The 22,318-nt window shown below is 48.3% G+C and overlaps 1 protein-coding gene across 8 annotated transcripts in view; it reads left to right on the forward strand.

Moving 5' to 3' along the window:
• The first annotated feature begins 4,657 nt into the window (after positions 1–4,657).
• The window catches only part of TMEM268 (transmembrane protein 268), a 116,275-nt gene continuing 98,614 nt past the window's right edge, over positions 4,658–22,318 (forward strand). For 2 of the 8 annotated variants that reach the window (XM_063714396.1, XM_063714397.1), the window contains exons 1-5: positions 4,822–4,932; positions 10,464–10,647; positions 17,908–18,017; positions 20,450–20,560; positions 21,657–21,806. In XM_063714396.1, coding sequence (XP_063570466.1) covers positions 10,542–10,647; positions 17,908–18,017; positions 20,450–20,560; positions 21,657–21,806 — 477 coding nt within the window. In that variant the 5' untranslated portion in view covers positions 4,822–4,932; positions 10,464–10,541. Of the gene's footprint in view, positions 4,933–10,463; positions 10,648–16,838; positions 18,018–20,449; positions 20,561–21,656; positions 21,807–22,318 lie in introns of those variants that run through there. The other 6 variants (XR_008509954.2, XM_054520521.2, XM_063714395.1 and 3 more) reach the window with 5 other exon arrangements.

A 22,318-nucleotide genomic window follows, 5' to 3' on the forward strand; every position in this document is an offset into this window, starting at 1 on the left:
TATTAACATCAACTTTATACCAGGTGGTATTCAAGGTACTCTATATACATAATCTAATTTTCCTATCATCTCTGTGAGGTAGGTATTATTATTTCTATTTTGCAGATTACGAAACTGAGGCTACAAGGTCACAGAGCTAATTTGTGGTGAAGTCTGGATTTAAACCCAGGTCTGTCTGACTTCCCAGCCTGAATTACTAATACTGCATGCTTTGGTTCAATGTGTTCAGGCCATGGCAATGTTCCAAGTAGTATGTCTCCATGAAAAGTTCAGGAAGTTAGTGAATCTATAACTGACACACGAGCTCCAAAAAAAAAAAAAAAAAAAACGAAAAAACACCAAGATGTAAGTTTTGATCTTTGCCTTTTCACTTACTCATCCAGCAGTTCTGAGGTTCTCCCAGTACCATCTGCTGCAACACTAAGGTTCTGCCAGGCTGGAAAAAAGTTCATTCTCTTACTTCATCCAAGTTATCAAACAGTGTTGGCAGCTAGCCCTCAGCCCTGGGTCTGTAACCCTTGCAGACACAACAGGACAGATGGAGCAACTGCTGAGTAAGGGTGGCTTTGGCTGGGGTTTGTGGTTATTTGGATTTATCTATAGTTGAGGCCCTGATGATTTCATTCATATTTATTCATTCACTACTTCATATGCATTTAACAATTACTGAGGGCAGGGGGATAGCTATGAACATGGGTAGAAACAGCCCTATGCCCAAAAGGCTTACTCTCTTTTTGGGAAAGGGAACACTGAACAATGACAATACCATGTGGTGAGTATGGGATGAGTGTAGGTTAAGCAAGAGTAGGGCTGGACACAGTGGCTTACGCCTGTAATCCCAGCACTTTGGGAGGCAGAGGCAGGTGTATCGCTTGAGCTCAAGAGTTCGAGACCAGCTTGGGCAACACGGTAAAACCCTGTCTCTACTAAAAATAAAAAATTAGCCGGGAATGGTGGTGCGTGCTTGTAGTCCCAGATACTTGGGAGGCTGAGGTGGGAGGATCGCTTGAGCCTAGGAGGTCGGGGCTGCAGTGAGCCAAGATCACGCTGCTGTACTCCAGCCTGGGTGACAGAGTGAGACCCTGTCTCAAAAAATAAAAACAAACAAACAAAGCCAGAAACAAACAAGAGTAACTATGAGAATGAACTATGAGAATGGGGAACTGGCCTAGGCCCAGGACAGGGCAGGGCTCCCAGAAGAAGGGCCCTTTCAGCTGAAACCCGAGAATGAGTTGGTTGGTCAGGTGGAACGATGGGGCTGGGGTTTGGAGACAACTTTCCAGATGGGAGAGAATGGCAACCACTGAGAACTAGAAGTGAGAGAACAGGGGGAGAGGGTTATAGGAGGAACTGAGAGATGCTCTGTATTTTTGGAGCACAGGGTTTTTACGTGTTGGGAGAGAGTGAGTAAAGATTAGTTCAGGGTAGGCTGTGGGTGGGGAGAGGCTTGGGCCCACCACAAGGACCTTATGGATTCAAGATGATCACTACTGAAGTCTGCTTTCCAGCAGACCTGACTGGATTTCACCCTACTTTCACTGGATTTTATTGTCCTTTCTCCATTCTACATGAGCACCCACTCTTCCTTGCTATGCCAGGACTGAACACTGGTGACATTTCAGAGATGCAAACACGATACCTTGTTGTCCAAGAATGCACCGCACTTTTACTGAGCATTTTCTTCTAAGCACTTCATCACTTCAATTAATTCTTGCAATCTCCTGGATTAGCAGTTATCTGCCTTTCATAAATGAGGGTATTGAAACTCAGAGAGTGAGCTGAGCTGCCTGCCAATGCCACATGCCAGTAAGTGGTAGAGCCTGGTGGGCCAGCTCCAAAGGCCCCTGTCTTCTGTGCCTCCCTGGTATAGGAGATTGATGTGTCAGCATCTAAGTTCATGCTGGAGTGACCAGCAGTGAGAATGAAGAGTAAAGGCAGCCTGGCAGAAAGGACAGGGGGACCACATCTGGCTTCATGGAGATGGGAGACCTTGTTGGAGAGGTAAGGTTTACATAGACGGTGATCAGGCCACACACCTGTTGCAGGATCCCTTTTAATATCCTATCATCAGTGAGTAAAGCTTCAATATCTCTTGAGGCTCTTGCTCCCACACATCTAAATTGTTTTTTGTTTTTGTTTTGTTTGGAAATCAGGCACACTAAATAGGGACCTGGTGTGTATTGTTCACTCTTGCTCAGTACAATGCCTGTCCCTTAGCAGGTACTGAATGTCCATTTGTGGATAAATAAATGAACTTCATTTTTAGTAGCCCACTACCTGGATCCTTACTTACCTGGTGAATGAGGGTGCCTGGGTGGTATCTACTGCTCAGGTTGTCAATTCCTGCTCCTGCCTCCAATCATGCTGTCTCTGAGGGCTGGCTGAGCATGCAGCCAGCTAAGTTCTGCGGTCTGAGAGTTTCCCAACAATTTGGCAATATCTGTTAAAATAAAAAAATGCATGCACAAGCCAGGTGCGGTGGCTCACCCCTGTAATCCCAGCACTTTGGGAGGCCAAGGTGGGTGGATCACCTGAGGTCAGGAGTTCGAGACCAGCCTGGGCAACATGGTGAAACCCTGTCTCTACTAAAAATGCAAAAATTAGCCAGGCGTGGTGGCACACCCCTGTAATCCCAGCTACTCAGGAGGGTGAGGTGGGAGAATCGCTTGAACCCGGGAGGTGGAGGCTGCAGTGAGCCAAGACCGCACCACTGCACTCCAGCCTGGGTGACAGAGCGAGACCCCATCTCAAAAACAAACAAACAAACAAAAAAGCATGTACATTCTGACTCAGCACATCTACTTATAGAAATGGGCCAGGCATGGTGGCTTGCACGTGTAATCCCAGCACCTTGGGAGGCTGAGGTGGGAGGATCACTTGAGTGTAGGAGTTTGAGACTAGCTGGGGAAACATAGTAAGACCCTGCATCTACAAAACAAAAACAAAAACATTAGCCGGGCGTGGTGGCATGCACTTTTAGACCCATCTACCAGAGAGGCTGAGGTGGGAGGATCCCTTGAGCCTGAGAGGAGAGGCCGAGGCTGCAGTGAGCTGTGACTGCACCACTGCACTCCAGCCTGAGCAACAGAGTGACCCTATCTCAGAAAAAGAAAAAGAAAAACAGAAAAGGAAAAAGAAAAGAAAGAAGGAAGGAAGGAGAGAAAGAGAGAGAAGAGAAAGAAAGAAAGAAGGAAAGAAAAACAAAGAAAGAGAAAGAAAGAAAGAAAAAGAAAAGCAGGCTGTCGCATGTTTGCATGTACGCAACAATGCTGCTATGTGCATCAGGGCAAGGCCTGTCAGCAAGGCTGGAAATCACCTTCATGTCCACCAAGAAAGAAGGGTAAAGAAAACAAAGACCCTTTCTATTAGGTTGGCGCAAAAATAACTGCGGTTTTTGCAATTTTTTTTTTTTTTTTTGAGATGGAGTTTTGCTCTTGTTGCCCAGGCTGGAGTGCAATGGCACAATCTCGGCTCACCGCAACCTCCGCCTCCCGTGTTCAAGCGATTCTCCCGCCTCAGTCTCCCGAGTAGCTGGGATTACAGGCATGTGCCACCACGCCCGGCTAATTTTGTATTTTTAGTAGAGACGGAGTCTCTCCATGTTGATCAGGCTGGTCTTGAACTCCCGACCTCAGGTGATCCTCCCGCCTCGGCCTCCCAAAGTGCTGGGATTACAGGCGTGAACCACCGCGCCCAGCCTGTAATGTTTTTAATGGCAAAAAAACGCAATAACTTTTGCACAAACCTAATATAATATAGGGACGTTTATGTGCCCCTTAAAAGGAAATGAGGCAGTGTGGCGCGTTCTGGCAGATGGGCGCCAAGGTACTTTGTCGAATGAAAAAGGAGAGTGCCCAACAGAATAGAAAAGGCCTTCCTTTGTGTAAACGCACACACGCACAGGTACATATGTGCTCTAAGGAAAAATACAAGGAAAGCACAAGGTTAGTGCTTTCCTCAGGGGAAAGGGCATTTACTTTTAACCGTAGACCTTTTGAAATTATGAATGATGGCGGTGGGAGTGAGCCCTTGTGAGTATAGCAATTGGGAACACGAGTGAGTATTTAAGTGTCTGGTAGCTGTGAACATTTCACACACACTATCTCATTAAATCTTCACACGACCTCATGAAATAGCTATAATTATATGCTTTTTAAAGAAAACGAAGGCACAAAGAGGTTAAATAATTTACCAAAGATGATAATAAGAAGTGGAGAGACCCGAATCACAGCCTAGATAGTCTGACCCCAAACCAATGCTCTTAATAATACAGCACATACACAATTTTCCATTAGAAACAAGTCCCCGGCCAGGCGCGGTGGCTCACGCCTGTAATCCCAACACTTTGGGAGGCCCAGGCGAGAGGATCGCTTGAGGTCAAGAGTTTGATAGCAGCCTGGGCAACACAGTGAGACCCCCGACTCTAAAAACAACGACAAAACCAACCTAACAAAAACCAAACCCAAGTCCCCAATAAACTTCTGGTCTCAAATACTGCCTCATCCACGGGTTCCGTGACTGTGTGTGAGGGGGCTGGACCTCCGGAGTAAGCCGCTCCTTTACAGTGGGGAGACGGCGGGAACCCGTGCCCCAAGATGCCGTGCACGTGGTCGGCTCCGCGCGGAGGCTCCTTCCGGCGTCCCGGGGGGCGCTCGGCTGATGAAACGCGGCCTCCAGCTCCGCTCCGCCGCGGGCCCGGGAGGCGCGTTCCCTCTTGGCCCCAAAGCGAGCCCGGCGGGCGGCTCCTCTGGGTTGGGCGACCGAGCGGGGCCGGCCGGGCGGGGGGCGGGCCCGGGAAGGCGGCGCCGCGCGGCGCGGGAGGCGGGCGGGGCGCGGGGCCGCGGTGCCCAGAGGCTGCGGCACTAGGGGCTCGGCGCCCCCGACCTTCCGCGTCCCGGGGTGGCGGCGGCGGCGGCGGCGGCGGCGCGGGCGGTGAGTGTGTGCGGGCCCGGGCGCGCGCCCGTGTCCTGCGATCCGGGCTTGGTGCTGCGGCGCTCCGGGGCCGAGAAGCAGCCTCGGCGCCTCCGCCTTGGCCTGCGTTCGGGCCCGACGGCCTGGGGTCGGCGCGGCGGGCAGCCTGCGGGGGGTCCTTGGTGCGCCCTGGGGCCCCTCCCTCGCGCGCCGGCCGTGGGAGCGGCTCTGACAAGCCTCTTGGAAGCCCGCGGTTGGGGAGGGCCGGACTGATTTCTGGGGTGAAGGAGATCCCCCTTCCTCAGCCGACCTGGACAGTTCCAGAGGGCGGAGACTGAGACTGGGACGAGACAGCTGCCCAAGGCCAAGGCTGTGTATGGCGGGACAGCCCCGGCTGGCGTGAAGGAGCCTGGGTTTCAATTCTGGCCCAGTCCAGGACCGGCTCTTGACCTTGGATGGAACACTTTTCTTTTCTGGGTCTTAACGTCCTCACCTGTAAAATAGAGAGCTCGGACTCATTGTGTCAAGGTTTTTCCGCCCCGAAACTTCTGTAACAGGCCCTCTTAGGGTCTCGTGTTGGGTTTTTCACAAACAAAACAAAACCTGACTTAGGAAACTGACGAATCTCAGTGCTGCACATAGTTCCCGGGGAGGCTGGGCACTCGGTGTCTGCAGAGCTGGGGGCCTTTGCGCAATAGGACTTAAGAGTATGTTCCTTTGCAGATGCTCTCTGCGGGCTGAAAAAGAGAGGAGTTGACCTTGTGCAAGATGGATATCTGGAAGTTCTGGTTAAAATGCAGAATCAGCAAAGGAGACCCAGAGAAACTCTAGTTTCCTGCTTAGTTGCGGGGGCCTCAAGGCTGTGCTCACTCCCTCTGCTCTGCCTCCACCCTGCTGTCTGTCTGACTTTCTATGTTATCCAAGGGCTGGTGTAGGGCTGAGCTGGATGGGGAAATGGGGTTCAGGACATATGATAGGCGTCTGCCCTTGAGGTCTTGCCAGCACCCCTCCTGCCCTTTGCAGCTTCCTGGTTGAATGAGGGGTTGCAAGGTGACCACACAGGCTGCCCTGATGGGCCCGTCCTGGCCTCTGGTCCATATCCCTTTCTGCTTGGCACTGGCCTCTCTTGGCTCTCACCTCCACCTTTGCCAAGCCCAGGAGCCTCCTTCCTCCAGGAAGCCTTCCGGAGAACCCTTCCCCCACCCCAACCAAGGTGCTCCCTCTCACCACCTTGTTGCAATTGTTTGTTTTGTAATTGACTTTCCCTGAGTTTGTCTTTCCTACCAGATGGTGATCCCTAGCAGGGAGGGCTGAGTAAGCACTTCAGATTTTATTTCCAGTTTCGTGCTCAAGAAAGCACAGGGCCTGGCCTGAGAAGGTGCTTAGGAAATGTCTGTGGAGTAAAAATGATGGCAGCTATATTTCTTCAATGATTCCTATTTGCCCAGTGCTATTTTGAGTGATTTACATGTGTGAACTCTTTAAACCTCACAACCACTTGAAGTTACTGTCGTTATCCCCACTTACATCTAAGGAAACTGAGGCAGAGAGAAGTAACTTACTCAAGGTTACACAGGTGGGAAGCGGCAGGACAGGGCTGGTTACTTTTAGCTATTACAGGAAACAGCCTCCAGGTGAATGGAATAAAGCCTGCTGATTGGTACTTTGTGAGAGGCTGATGGGGCCAAGTAGAGTGCTGTGGTTTCTTCTGAAAGACAATGCCTCATGGTGGGATTTTGCAACAAATGGAAGCTTCCACGCAGTCTGGAAGGCTACCTGTGTAGCTCCAGCCTGGGCATAGTCCCTCGTGGCTGCTTGGTCCCCCAGGCCTTTTTGAGACTCTAGTACAGCTTCTCTGGGCTGTAGGCCCCTAGCTACGACGTCCCTTCGTTTTTTGTCTGGAACATGGATCTCAGAATTATATCTGCCTCAGGGGCCTAAGAGATGATCAAATGAAGGAGGGAAGGGCTTCAGTGATTATCAAGTGCAGGGCAGAGATCCTTGTGGCTATTTTTGTTGGTACAGGAAGAAAGTAAGGCATGATGAGAGTGAGAAACACTTAGCATATTTAGGAGAGTCTCCTGCTGTGGGCCAGGTGAGGAGGAGAAGGCCCCTGCCATCCCCAGTGTAGCATCTCAGGGCAGACTTGCATTTGTTGCTTGATCTTGCCTGGGAAATGCAGTCTCCCTTGACTCACTCTTTTTTGTTTTGTAAGGGTGATTTCATGAACATTCTCAGAGACAGTCACACTAGAGTGCAGAGGGCAAGGGCATGGAAATTATGGACTTGGACCCTGGAGCCAGATGGCTTGGATTTACCTCCTGGCTCCATGGCTGGTAGCATAGCCTCCCAGCCTTGGGCAAGTCACTTTACATCTTTGACCTGCATTTTTTTCTCCTGTAAAATAAGGAAAATCATGTTGAGGAAAGGGGCCTGTCTGGTGAGCAGAGTACTGGATATTATGCTTGCATTTCCTTCTGTTACATCCCCACAGCAGCTATAGGAGGTAGACATCTCTATCCCCATTTTACAGATGAGAACAGCAAGGTTCGGGTTGTTAAGTACCTTGACAGCTAATGTCAAAGATCATGCATGTGGCAGAGTGGGAATTCAAGTCCTCCAGGTTTTCTGGCTCTCAAGTCTTCAATGTTTTCATAGTTGGCTGCTTTGCAGCCTTAGAGCCCGGTGCAGGGCAGATATATGATAATTGTTAAAGGCTCGTCTTCTACATATTCTTGGTTGGGAGTGGGGGCTCCTAAGTAATCTTCCAGAGCTGAAAATCGGGGCCAGCTTCAGGTGCATGCAACGTGTGCAGTCACACAGGGTCCCCCACTTAGGGAGCCCCTCCCATTTGGTTTAATGCTGTGCTGTCGCCATCTTGAAATTCTTCATTATTTTTGAAGAAGAGGCCCCACATTTTCATTTTGCATTGGGCCCCACACATTGTGTAGCTGCTGCTGTTTAAAGTATTGAGAGAAGTGAAAGGTAGGAGGGTATGAGAGCCCTGCTCCCCCTGATCAGTGGGGGCCTGATCAGTGGCCATCAGCCCTTGGGCCAGCTTGGAATCATGAAGATGTGTGCTGACTGGACACTTCGTATCTTCATAAACATCTAGAACCATGGCAGCAAAAGACGATTGTAGTAGACTTTTCACCAAGGTGGTTAGCAGGGCTGGTGGGTCATCCCAGGGGACTTAAGCCTGATTTTCCTTGGTGAGGGGTGATTTTCAGGCCTGCTGGGGGACACATAACAGAGGTAAATGTGCAGGTTGCTGCTGGAGGGAGTGGCACTGGAAACTCAGTTTCTCATTAAGGAAACACCCATGACAGGTGTCACTGCCTTTTTTTTTTTTTTTTTTGAGATGGAGTCTCTCTCTGTCACCCAGGCTGGAGGGCAGTGGCGTGATCTCGGCTCACTGCAATCTCCGCCTCCCGGGTTCAAGTGATTCTCCTGCCTCAGCCTCCCGAGTAGCTGGGATTACAGGCGCTTGCCACCATGCCTGGCTAATTTTTGTATTTTTAGTAGAGACAGGGTTTCACCATGTTTGCCAGGCTGGTCTCAAACTCCTGACTTCAGGTGATCCGCCCGCCTCAGCCTCCCAAAGTGCTGGGATTACAGGCGTGAGCCACCGTGCCCCGTGGTGTCACTGCTTTTGCTGATGAACGTGACTGAGTGATTCCTGCTATGCCTCTCAGTGACCTGGCTGTGGGGGCTTTGGAGTGTGTCCTTTGTTCAGATGCTGTTGTATGTTCTTTATATGTGTCATCCATTGATCCTTTGTAGCAACCCTGTGGGGAGGGTACCCAGATTTGAAGAGCTGAAGCTGTCTCAGATTAAACCACTTGCCCAAATTGACATAACTAAGAGGTGGTAGAGCTGGCTTAAAAAAAATTTTTTTTTGAGACTAGTCAAGTGCAGTAGTGAGAAGGGGAGAAAAGAGTAGAGCGAGGAGTTTGGTCTGTAACTGACTGTGAACATGCAATTGAGATAATGCACTGCTTTCATACCAGCCTAGAGCTGACATTTAAACTGGTTAGTCTGACTTTGGAGACCATGTTCTTGAAAACAAACCACCACTGTCTCTGCTAGGGAGCCTGATTGCTTGAATATCTGGGTATTTTTGTTCTCTGTGGCTGCTACTTTTTTCTTTTTTTTTGAGATGGTGTCTTGCTCTCTCAGGCTGGAGTGCAGTGGCACGATCTCAGCTCACTGCAACCTCCACCTCCCAGGTTCAAGTGATTCTCCTGCCTCAGCCTCCCAAGCAGCTGGGATTACAGGTGCCCACCACCATGCCCGGCCTAATTTTTGTATTTTTTAGTAGAGACGGGGTTTTGCCATGTTGGCCAGGCTGGTCTCAAACTCCGGACCTCAGGTGATTTGCCCACTTTGGCCTCCCAAAGTGCTGGGATTACAGGCATGAGCCACCGTGCTCAGCCTACTTTTCTTTTTCTTTTTTCTTTTCTTTTTTTTTTTTTTGAGATGGAGTCTTGCTCTGTTGTCCATGCTGGAGTGCAGGGGCGCGATCTCAGCTCACTGCAAGCTCCGCCTCCCGGGTTCACACCATTCTCCTGCCTCAGCCTCCCAAGTAGCTGAGACTACAGGCTCCCGCCACCACGCCTGGCTAATTTTTTGTATTTTTAGTAGAGACGGGGTTTCCCCGTGTTAGCCAGGATGGTCTCGATCTCCTGACCTCGTGATCCGCCAGCCTTGGCCTCCCAAAGTGCTGGGATTACAGGTGTGAGCCACCGCGCCCGGCCCCTTTTTCATTTATATTTCCTACCGTCTGATTTTTTTTTGTTTGTTTGTTTTTGTTTTTGTTTTGAGACAGGGTCTTTCTCTGTCACCCAGGCTGGAGTGCAGTGGTGCAATCTCAGCTCACTGCAACCTCTGCCTTCCGGGTTCAAGCTGTTCTGCTGCCTCAGCCTCCTGAGTAGCTGGGATTACAAGTGTGCACCACCACACCCAGCTGATTTTTGTGTTTTTGGTAGAGATGGGGTTTCACCATGTTGGCTAGGCTGGTCTCAAACTCCTGACCTCAGGTGATCCACCCACCTTGGCCTCCCAAGTGCTGAGATTACAGGCGTGAGCCACCATGCCTGGCTGATTTTTTTTTTTAAATGTGTATTTTGCAATGTCTTATGGGAAGCTACTTGAAATCCTGTGTGTAAACAAGACTCCCTGTAATGAATATACCTGTCCTGTACCTGGTTGCCTGGGGCATCCTCCGTAAGGGAACAGAAATCCCAGCTGCCTGGCAGTGGGGCCTGGTCAGCTCTTGAGTTCCCTGTGGGCCCCTGGCTGTGCCTGAGTTGGAGAAGACGCAAGACCAGAAGGGAAGTTCTCAATTTGGGCCTTGGAAGGTTTTAGTTTCTCTTCCTCCTCCTTCTCCTCCTGGGAATTTTTCTCAGCATGTTCAAAAAGGCCAAAGTCGGCAAAAAGACTCCGGGTAACTCTCTCTGGCGTTTGGTTTCTTTGGCTCTGGAGAGAGCCCCTAGGAACCCTGGTTTGCCCAGGCCCAGGCCTGAAGTTCTTTTTTGTGCTGTTTTTTGAAGGCATATGATGCTGAGCTGGCTGCTCCAGAATGAACCACAGCTCTGAGAAGGGGAAGTAGAAACAGCTGGCGCCCTGCCATGGCCTGTGAACCACAGGTGGACCCGGGGGCCGCTGGCCCATTGCCCCCCTCCTCTCCTGGTTGGAGTGCCCTGCCTGGAGGGAGCCCTCCCGGCTGGGGGCAAGGTAAGATCATGACGTTTCATTTTCCACCCCCTTTCTACCTCATCCTGAGCTGGACTCACAGGGCGCAGAAGTTCCTTTAGATAAGGTCAGGGGGAGGTGTCTTTGGGGCCAATTCTGTCATTTTTACCAGTTCTATCTCTTGGCCTTAGACCAAGCCACCATCACTCTCTACTGAGCCCCTGCTGTAGCTTGCTTGTTGGTCTTCTCTTTTCCATCTATTCTCTACATGGCAGCCAGAGAGCTCTTTATTATTTATTTATATTTCTAATTTATTTTTACTTATTTAGAGACAGGGTCTTGCTCTGTTATCCTGGCTGGAGTGCAGTGGCGTGATCATAGCTCACTGGAGCCTCGAACTCCTGGGCTCAAGCAATCTTCCCACCTCAGCCCCCTGAATAGCTGGGATTACAGGCGTCCACCACCACATCCTGCTAATTAGAAATGTTTTTTGTAGAGTTGGGGCCTTACTTTGTTGCCCAGGCTGGTCTCAGACTCCTGGCCTCAAGCAGTCCTCCAGCTTTGGCCTCCCAAAATGCTGGGGTTACAGGAATGGGGCCCAGATATTTTTAAATTTTTTTTTCTATTTTGAGATGGAGTCTCACTCTGTTGCCCAGGTTGGAATGCAGTGGCATGATCTTGGCTCACTGCAATCTCCACCTCCCAAGTTCAAGCAATTCTCCTGCCTCAGCTTCCCAAGTAGCTGGGATTAGAGGCACTTGCTACCATGCCCAGCTAATTTTTGTATTTTTAGTAGAGATGGGGTTTCAGCATGTTGGCCAGGCTGGTCTCGAACTTCTGACCTCAGATGATCCGCCCACTTCGGGCTCCCAAAGTGCTGGGGTTACAGCCACCACACCTGGCCCCAGATATCTTTTTAAAATGCACATTTAGTCCAACCATTTCAGTTTCTGCTCAGTGTTTTCCATGGGGCTTAGTGTGAAGACCCGTCAGGATCGGCTTGCAAGGCCTGCCTTCATGTTCTTTGCTGTGCTGTTCTGCCTCAGGACCTTTGCACCTGCATTTCCTTCTGCCTGTTGTGCTTTTCCCTTGCCTCCTTTCTCCTGATGAATTTCTATTCATCCATCAGACATGGTGGCTCACGCCTGTAATCCCAGCACTTTGGGAGGCCAAGGCAGGAAGATCACTTGAGGTCAGGAGTTCAAGGCCAGCCTGGTCAACATGGTAAAACCCTTTCTCTACTAAAAGTACAAAAATCAGCTGGATGTGGTGGCAGGCGCCTGTAGTGCCAGCTACTAGGGAGGCTGAGGCAGGATAATCACTTGAACTGGAGAGGCGGAGGTTGCAGCGAGCCGAGATCACTCCACTGGACTCCAGTTTGGGTGACAGAGTGAGACTCCATCTCAAAAAAAAAAAAAAAAAAAAAAGAAAAAAACAGAATTTCCATTCATTCTTCAGAACTTAGTTCAATATCCCTTCCTTGAAGAATCTTCCCGGTGGCCCAGCCTAAGTCAGGACCCTCTGATATATTCCTGTTTCTCCCTCTAGCATTTATCATAGTCTGTAAATAATTATGTATAAAGTGTTGAAGTCTGGTTTCTTCACTAGGGTGTAAGCTCCCTGAAGGAAGGGACTCCTGTCTTTTTCATCCCTGTATCTACAGTACCTAGCAGAGACCTTGGCCCATAGTAGATGCTCAATAAATATTTCGTTGAATGAAAGAATTAATGAGTAACTGGATGTGGGCAAGGGGAAACAGCATCCGGAATTGTGGGGGTCCACAGGAATGTGGAGGATTTTTTAGAGGCTTTGAAATTTGGCTGCTTAAAAACAAAGGCTTCTTTTGTTACTAGTGTTGTTAGGAAAGCAATGTGTGTGTATATATGTAAGGAAAGCAGTGTGTACACACACATAGTAGAACAAGATGGAATGAAATAATTTTTCTATCAGAACTTTGAAGACATTGCTTCACTGATTTTTGGCACGTCAGTTCTTGTTCCTTTGTAGGAAACTGCTTCCCCCCTGCGCGCGCGTGCGCGCGCACACACACACACACGCAGACACACACATTTTTCTTTGGTAGCTTCACACACACACACACACACACACACACACACATGCAGACACACACATTTTTCTTTGGTAGCTTCACACAGACACACACACACACGCAGACACACACATTTTTCTTTGGTAGCTTTACTTAGCCTAGGTGTAAAAACAAGTATTTTTAAGCGGAGGACTTGCTGTTCTCACTTTAAGGAACAGATGAGAGCTGGTGTTGCCAAGAATCCAGGAACTCTTGGTTCGAAAGGCAAACAAAGACATCCTAAAAGATCTTTGCATTGCTTGGGGAAACACATAATTCAGTGTACAACGAACTAGACCTGGGAATGGTTCTGAGTCTCTATGTGTAGAGTCCAAATCAACGTGGAGTTTTCATTCTTGCTGTGGACTGAAGAGCTGGTCTGAGACTGGATCTGCTTGACTGCCTGCATTTTTGCACTACCTTCCCTTCTCGCTTCTTGTTCTCACTTTCATTTTCCCTGTTTACCAGGGAGTTTCTTCACTTTTCAAAGGCTCAGTTTTCTTTTCCATGCTGATGGTACCAAGCTTCGGGGGCTCTTGGATGATGAAATGAAATCATGAATGAAGCCCAAGCGTAGTGCCTGGTGCTTAGTAAAGGGCTCTATACCCAGAACCTGTTCTTATTGTCTGCCTTTCTTTTCATTTTGCTGGCTTCCTCATTTGCTTATTTTAAAATTTATTTTTAGGCTGGGCATGGTGGCTCATGCCTGTAATCCCAGCGCTTTGGGAGGCCTAGGTGGGTGGATCAGATCACCTGAGGTCAGGAGTTTGAGATCATCCTGGCCAACATGGTGAAACCCCGTCTCTACTAAAAATACAAAAATTAGCCGGCTGTGGTGGCATATACCTGTAATCCCAGCTACCCGGGAGGCTGAGGCAGGAGAATTGCTTGAACCTGGGAGGCGGAGGTTGCAGTGAGCTGAAATCGCACCATTGCACTCCAGCCTTGGTGACAAGAGTGAAACTCATCTCAAAAAAAAAAAAAATTATTTTTGTAGTTTTAGTTACTTATTTATTTTTTTTGAGACAGGATCTCACTCTGTTGCCCAGGCTGGAATACAGTGGCGTGATTTTGGCTCACTGCAGCCTTGGCCTCCCAGGCTCGGGTGATCCTCCCACCCCAGTCTCCCGAGTAGCTGGGATGACAGGCACTTGCCACCGCGTCTGGCTAATTTTTTGTATTTTTTTGTAGAGATGGGGTTTTTCGCCATGTTGCTCAGGTTGATCTCAAACTCCTGGGCTCAAGTAATCCACTTGCCTCAGCCTCCCAAAGTGCTGGGACTATAGGCGTGAGCCACCATGCCTGGCCAGTTTTATCTTTTCGTATTTTATTTTTATGAAGCCACCTTAAATCCTTTCTGGAACAAGGTGTGGGAGGGTAAAAACACAAATAAATCAGTGTTGCTTGATTTTAACTTTTGAGTTGTGACAAGCTTGCTTTTAAAAACACAAATAAATAAATGTTGCTTGATTGTAACTTTTGAGTTGTGACAAGCTTGCTTTTAAATTATGAAAATAGCCAGTTATTTTGTACCCATCTTGTGCTGAGCGCTTTATTTTTATCATGTTAATTATTTGTAAAGTCCTTTGCAGTGGATGTGTGCATCCTCTAAGCAAGGAAACAGGCCCATGGGTTTAAGTTGCTTCCTCAACTTTACCATGTTAATGAGAGGCCGAGCTCCAATTTGAACTCCAATGCTATCTAGCTTGTGTTTTCACCACTCACCACCTCGCTCCTTGTCCCCCCACCACTTCCAAAAAAAAAAACAGGAGAGAGAGAAAAAGCAAAATAAATTTCTTTTTGGCAGGATGTAGAATTTAGAATTCTATGGAACCCTTGAGATCAGAGATGATATCCCAGGGTATGAAAAAATAACCTTTTCCTTTCTGGGTGCAGTGGCTCAGGCCTGTAATCCCAGCACTTTGGGAGGCTGAGATGGGAGGATTCCTTGAGCCCAAGAATTTGAGACCAGGCTGGGCAACATAGTGACCTCGTCTCTACAAAATAAAAAATTAAAAACAAAAATTAGCTTAGTGTGGTGGTGCATCCCTATGATCCCAGTTACTTGGGAGGCTGAGGCGGGAGGATTGCTTGAGCCTGGGGAGGTGGAGGTTGCAGTGAGCCATGTTAGTGTCACTGCACTCCAGCCTGGGTGACAAGAGTGAGATGCTGTCTCAAAAAAAAAGAAAATAAAAAAAAAGAACCTTTTCCTATCTTATTAATTTGTTTATACACCAAACATGTATCTCATGTGCCTCCTGTTTGTATCAGATCAGGGGCTTCAGTGATGAACAAACCAGTGTGAGAGTGTATAGTCTGGTGGAGAAGATAGATTTTATTCAAGTAATTTCATGCATATGTAATCAAATAATTGCATACATAGGTATTTAGCTTTGGCAGGTATTAAGGAGAAGAGCGTCAGTTATGGTAGCTTTAGCAGAGGATTTGATCAGTTAGGAGTTTAGAGTGTCAAGGAGGTCTCTCTGCGGAAAGTGAATCATGAGCTGGGATACAAATGATGCATGGGCTGTAACTGGGGGAAGCTAGGTAGACGTGTCCTAGAGAGAGGAACAGCATATGCAAAGGCCTTGGGGTGGGGGAGAACACTGTGTTCAGGGAGTGAAGGAGGCTAGTGTGGTGAGACACAGAACAAGGCTGAGGGGCTCAAGCTGAGTCTGGCAGGCTAGTTTTCCTAAGGGCTGGAAGAACGTGGTAACAAGGTTGGCTTTTGCAAAGCACCAGGAAGCTATTGAAAGTTTTCCTCAAGGCATTGATATCATCTGATCTGCACCCTGGCCACTGTGTGGAAGATGCATTGTAGAAGTAAAGGTAGGTTTGCAGCAGAAGCCACTTAGGAGGCTACTGCAGAGGGCCAAGGGAGAGGTGAGGATGCCAGGAGAGCACAGAGTGGACAGACGTTTTGTTTGCCCAGTTGTCAGGGCTTGGTGATGCACTGGGGGAGCGGAGAGAGAGAGGGTTTGGATAGGCCAGGAATTTCCAGGAAAGTGGAGTGAGTCATTTGGCTTTGAAGACTCAAGTACTTTCAGAGCTAGACTGGGGTGACAGGAGTTTTGGACCAGCAGACAGCACACTTATGCTTTAATCCCTTCTGTCCTACCTCATTGTCTAAGCAGCCGCCACAAAGAATATGCCAAAATATCCAGTTCTCAGCAGTGCATGGCTGAAACCTGGGATCCTAGAATCCCAGGGCTGGAATCTCTCCCACCCCCCAGACCTCCTGGCTGCTGACCAGTGGCTCACAGGGCCTTGTACTGTGGTGCAAGGAGATCTCGATCCTTTTGTCCAGTTTCTCTACTTGGAACTGCAGGCAGGTAGGTTTGGCTTCTTGCTGCTGCCATTCCTCCCTGGCCTTGAGGGGATTTCAGTCCAGATCTTTCTCTCCAGCTGGTCTCATGGTCTGGCTTCATCCCACCCTTGGAGGGCAGGGGCTTTGGTAGCAGTTGTGAGCAGCCTGGGTTGATGCATGTTTTTTGAGGGAATAAACACGTATTTTATGCTTTTGAAATGCTGAGTGTATTGCAGCCATACGTAGGCGGGATTACAGTAAGTCAGTGTGTTAGTTTTCTATTGCTGCTATAACAAGTTATCACTAACATACTGGCTTAAAACCACGGATTTGGGCCAGGTGCGGTGGCTCATGCCTGTCATCCCAGTACTTTGGGAGGCCGAGGCGGGCAGATAACATGAAACTGGGAGTTTGAGACCAGCCTGGCCAACATGGCGAAACTGTGTCTCTACTGAAATACAAAAATTAGCCAGGCACGGTGGCGCATGCCTGTAATCCCAGCTACTTGAAAGGCTGAGGCACAAGAATCACTTGAACCTGGGAGGTGGAGATTGTAGTAGGCTGAGATCGTGCCACTGCACTCCAGCCTGAATGACAGAGAGAGACTCTGTCCCCCCTCCCCCCCAAAAAAAAACCAAAAAACGATAACAACAAAAACAAAAAACAAAAAACCAAACCAACCACAGATTTGTTATTTATTTATTTATTTATTTATTTTGAGATGGACTTTCACTCTTGTTGCCCAGGCTGGAGTGCAATGGCATGATCTCGGCTCACTGCAACCTCTACCTCCCAGGTTCAAGCAATTCTCCTGCCTCAGCCTCCCTAGTAGCTGGGATTACAGGCATGGGCCACCACGTCCGGCTAATTTTTGTGTTTTTAGTAGAGACAGGGTTTCACCATGTTGGCCAGGCTGGTCGCGAACTCCTGACCTCAGGTGATCCATCTGCCTCAGCCTCCTAAAGTGCTGGGATTATAGGTGTGAGCCATCACACCCAGCTGGATTTGTTGTTTCATAGTTCTGTAAGTTAGAAGTCTGACACTGATCTCACTGAGCCGAAATCCCCATGGTGGCAGGACTGTTTTTCTTTCTGGGGGGTCTGAGGAGAATCCATTTCCTTTCCTTGTCCAGCCCCTTGGGGCCACCCACATTCCCTGGCTCATGGCCGTCTCCCTCGATGGTCCAAGCGATCGATGCCACATCCCTCTTTGCCTTTCATCCATAGTCACATCTCCCCCTGACTCTACTTCTGTCCCCCTCTTCCACGTTTAAGGTTCCTTGTGGTTTCATGGGGCCCACCCAGATGATTCAGGATAGTCTCCCTATTAAAGGCCAGCTAATGAGCCCCCTTACTTCCACCCATTGCCATGGAAGGCAGTATATTTGCAGGCTCTGGGGATTAGGGTGTGGACGTCTTTGGAGCCGTTGTTCAGCCCACTGTGACCAGTTATTGCTTACTTAGACTCTCTGAGCCTACTGGGAATTTAACTTATTCAGCTGAGCATCCTTTGCCGTGCTTAAATAAAGGTTCACTGCATCACCCCCCTCAATGTAGTTTTTCAGTCTCTGTTTAAAATATTCCTTGTGTTGGGGAACATTTTTTTGTGGGGACAAAAAATGCCTATTCTTTATGGGGACAGCTTTTGCTCTTGGGAAGTTCTTCCTTATGTGGTCTCACATTGTGGTCCTAGTAGCCTCCTCCTTCTGGCCTTAGTTCTGCCTCCTGGGGGCTTCCCAGTCAAATCCAGTCCTTCTCTCAAGAGGATTTGAGGATGGCCACAGTGTCCCTCCTTGTTGCGAGGAGGTTCTCATGGCCAGAGGTGGGATGCCGTCAGGCTTTGGGCTCACCCCACAAGCCTTGTATGGTTATCACTCAGCCAGATGAAGCTTCTGGTCTGCTTCCAGAGCTCCACAATGGCCAGGTCCTCACTGTTCTCCGGATTGACAATACCTGTGCACCCATCTCCTTCGACCTGGGAGCCGCAGAAGAGCAACTGCAAACTTGGGGCATCCAGGTGAGTGCTGATTTTCTTGAATCCCTACCATTTTCTCTTTCATCCATTCATCCCTCTATCTTTTCATCCAGTTATTCACAAAATCTTTATGAAACACTGTACCAGCTGTCGTAGGGTATATAAGGAAGGTATATTAGAACTACCCTCTCTTTCCTCTCTTCCCAATTAACTCACTTAACAAATGTGTATTTTTTTGGGTGCCTACTCTGTGCCAGGCACTTAACTGGCTAAACATAATAGGGGTGAACAGGACACAGTACCTATGTCCACAGATCCCAGCGGGGGAGATGGACGTGCGTGGGAGAAATTGGGACAGTATCATATAAATGCCACAGGAGAGGAATGCATAGGCAGTGAAGACATTCACGGGAGAAAATGAGAAACTTGCCTGGGGGAAGAGGGCAGTGGTTGTGAAAGCTTTGCAGAGGAGCAGATGCTTGATCTGGGATCTTGAATAAATAGGAATATGCTGGGTGGAGAGGAGGAAGGGCATTTTAGGAGAGAGAACTGCATATACAAAGGAAAGTGCATATGAATTCATTAGATAATGATGCAGTACCTTCAAGCATAGTGATTTGAGGCCAGGCTTCACAGACCTGTGGAACTGGATGCAGATCTAGCTCCGATGCTCACTACCTGTGTGACTTTGGGAGGTGACTTAACCTCTCTGAGCCTCAGTTTTATCATCTGTAAATGTGGATAATATTGATACCTATTACAAGGGGTTTTTGTTAAGATTAAATGCAATAATGCTTGAGGAACCCTGGCATTGTCTCTAGTATATAGTAAATGCTCAATACATTGTAGCTATTATTGTTATGAAGTACCTATATGTATGGGTTTTACTCTCTTCTGAAAGCCCCCAACATGATCAGGCCTTTCCTGTGCTAGCCAAGGCCAAGGAGGATTAGGGATTAATTATGAATAGGGAAGATATACTGCTAATTTTAGCCTGAAGATTTTAGAATTTACTTCTTCTTTTTTTTTTTTTTTTTCGGGATAGGGTGTTGCTCTGTTGCCCAGGCTGGAGTGCAGTGGCTCAATCTGGGCTCACTGCAACCTCTGCTTCCTGGGTTCAAGTGATTCTCATACCTCAGCCTCCCAAGTAGCTGGAACTACAAGCATGCACCACGGCTGGCTAATTTTTGTATTTTTTAGTAGAGACGGGGTTTCACCATGTTGACCAGGCTGGTCTCGAACTCCTGACCTCAAGTGATCCGCCCACCTCAGCCTCCCAAAGTGCTGGGATTATAGTTATGAGCCACCACACCTGGCAGATTGGGTTTTCTTATGGGTGAACAGTTTACATATTGTTCTACCGTGTTCCTAAATATAATTTTTTTCAATTAAATTAAATTAATTAATTTATTTTTTGAGACAGAGTCTTGCTCTGTGGCCCAGGCTGGAGTGCAGTGGTATGATCTCAGCTCACTGCAACCTCCGCCTCCCGGCTTCAGGCAATTCTCCTGCCTCAGCCTCCCGAGTAGCTGGGATTACAGGCACGTGCCACCATGCCCAGCTAATTTTTGTATTTTTAGCAGGCACAGGGTTTCACCATGTTGGCCAGGCTGGTCTCGAACTCCTGATCTCGTGATCCGCCCGCCTTGACCTCCCAAAGTGCTGGGATTACAGGTGTGAGCCACCGTGCCCGGCCTTCTTTTTTATTTTTATAAAAAGAGACAGGGTCTTGCTATGTTGCCCAGGCTGGTCTTGAACTCCTAGGCTCAAGCAGTCTGCCCGCCTTGGTCTCCCAAAGTGCTGGGATTACAGACATGAGACACTGCACCCAGCCTAAATATCATTTTAATGGTTAAGTTCTGTTTTCTTAGTTCTACTCTCACGGGGACTTTATATTCTATAGACACTTCTGTTTGGGCAGGAAGATGTGAGTGTTCAGTCTTTTGGACTGCATTAATAGATATTGATATTGCAGTATTGATAATGGCAACTCTATATTGAGTGTTCACTGAGGGACTGGCCCTTTGCTTTGCACAGTACATGTATTATATCATTTAATATATACCTTAGTTCTATAAAGTGGGTACTTTTATTATCCTTATTTTACAGAGGAAAAAACTGAGGCTTAGAGGAGTGGGGTTACTTGCTCCAGGTCACACAGCACATGAGTGGCAGGGCCAGAGTTTGGGCCCAGGGCTGACTGACTCCAGGGCCTATGCCTTAACCATCAGGCTGCCCTGTGTCTGCTGCAAGGTACTGAGTCTGAGGCTGTGTGGATCCTTCTCCAGATGTTTTGATGCCTGTTCTTCCCTGAGCTGAGAGCTGCAACATGTGACTTCCACCCAGTGCTCCAAGCTCCTCATTCTGCCTTTCGGACAGCCCAGAATGTGCCTAATCCCCCTTCCACATGATAGTCACATGTACTGGAAACTGGCTGTCCTGCGTCTGATTGATCTCTTTCCCTGGGTTCCAAGCAGGTCCCGGCCGACCAGTACAGGAGCTTGGCTGAGAGTGCCCTCTTGGAGCCCCAAGTGAGAAGATATATCATCTACAACTCGAGGCCTATGCGGCTGGCCTTTGCTGTGGTAAGGGGGAGGTGGCCCGCACACTGACCCTGCCCTGACAGCTTGTGGCACCACCAAATTCAGCACCGTGTCTTGGAGCCTGTTGGTGTGGGTCAGGGGCTTGGGGGCTGTTGACCCAGGTGCCTGGAAATGAGCAGTACATATGGACATTGATTTGGGATCAGAGGAAATTTATGGGAGAGAGTTGTAACCAGGTCGTTGCTTAAAGGATGGGAGTCAGGGTTTACTGTGGGCAGAGCTTGGGATTGGGAGTCTGCAGATCCACCCAGGCTCTGGGCTCAATATCTGGCCTTGGCCAAGACTTTCCTCCTCTCTGGAACTTGGTTTCCCCGTCTGCTCAACAGATGGGTTATTTTAGCTCTAGTCATATATACATGTACATATATATGTGTGTATACACATACGTATATATATATAAAAAATATACGTATACATCTTCATATTGATACATATAAACACTTACATACATAAATGACAGAGCCAGGATTTGAACCCAGGCAGTCTGGTTTCAGCATCTGTGCTTGGAACCACTATGATTTGCTGCTGTTTTGTATGTATAAATGGTCAAATAGCACACCTGACTCCCAGGTCCCACTTCTAGGGAGAAGGGAAAAGGGTGGGAACCAGCATTGATTCATTCCCTGGTGAGTGCTGAGCTGTTACTTACGTTACCTTGTTAACCCTTATTACAATGCTGTGAAATAGGTGTTATTATCCCCATGTTACAGATGAGGAAACTGAGACTTAGAGGAGTTATAAATTGTCCAAAGCCATGTAGTGCTTGAAGGATCGTTATGGTCTTTGAACTGATATTTGTCTCACTTCAGATCCACCTGCCTTTTTCTGTTTTATTTAAAATTAAGGTAAACAAGGATTAGGAGTAGCTACTAACCCTTTTTGTCTACTTTTGCTTATAAACAAGGAACATGAGCTCATTCTCACAGACCCAGGTGTCTGCATCAATCTCTTACTGGTGCTGTGAGCTGTCTGAATCCAAGGAGGGTATCAGTAGTGTCTGAAGGGTGTCTCTTTGAATGGAGCTGCTTTATGCGAGGACTGAAGTTCCTGACCATGCTCTCTGTCTGGCATCTTGCAGGTTTTCTACGTGGTGGTGTGGGCCAATATCTACTCTACCAGTCAGATGTTTGCCTTGGGGAACCACTGGGCTGGCATGCTGCTCGTGACCCTGGCCGCAGTGAGCCTGACCTTGACTCTTGTGCTGGTCTTTGAAAGACACCAGAAGAAGGTGAGATGTCTGGAGATCCCTGCCACACTCTCTCCAGAAGAGCGGTGCAGGCGTGAGAATCAGATTTTTCCCTTTTGCCTCCCTCAAAGAATTTCTCTGGCCATGAAAATTCACACTAGCCCATAAGCCCAGTGACTAAAAAAAATCAAATTGTGTATGTGATTGTTCTCTCTGCTTTTCCTGTCTAATCCCTGTGGATTGTTTTTCTGGAAGCAAGCTGTGTTTTGGGAATGTGAGAGGAGAGCAGTAATAGCCCGTATCCTGACAGTACTTTAGTTAACTGAGCCCTTTCATGCACTTCCTCTCCCTGGGTGCTCACAACAGCCCTGTGAACAAGGGAGGGTCACTGAACCCACCCTGCAGCACAAGGTGCCTGAAGTTGATGTCTGGGGAGAGGTAATTTACATTATTCCCTCATGTGACGGGCAGATGCCAACCTGGTGCTCTATTGACAGTCATGTCTCTAATCCCAGCAATGACCTTTGAGGCAAGGTGGGTGGTCTGAGAGTTTA

Source organism: Pongo abelii, chromosome 13, assembly GCF_028885655.2.
Source record: "Pongo abelii isolate AG06213 chromosome 13, NHGRI_mPonAbe1-v2.0_pri, whole genome shotgun sequence".
In the NCBI taxonomy this organism is placed as follows: Eukaryota; Metazoa; Chordata; class Mammalia; order Primates; family Hominidae; genus Pongo; species Pongo abelii.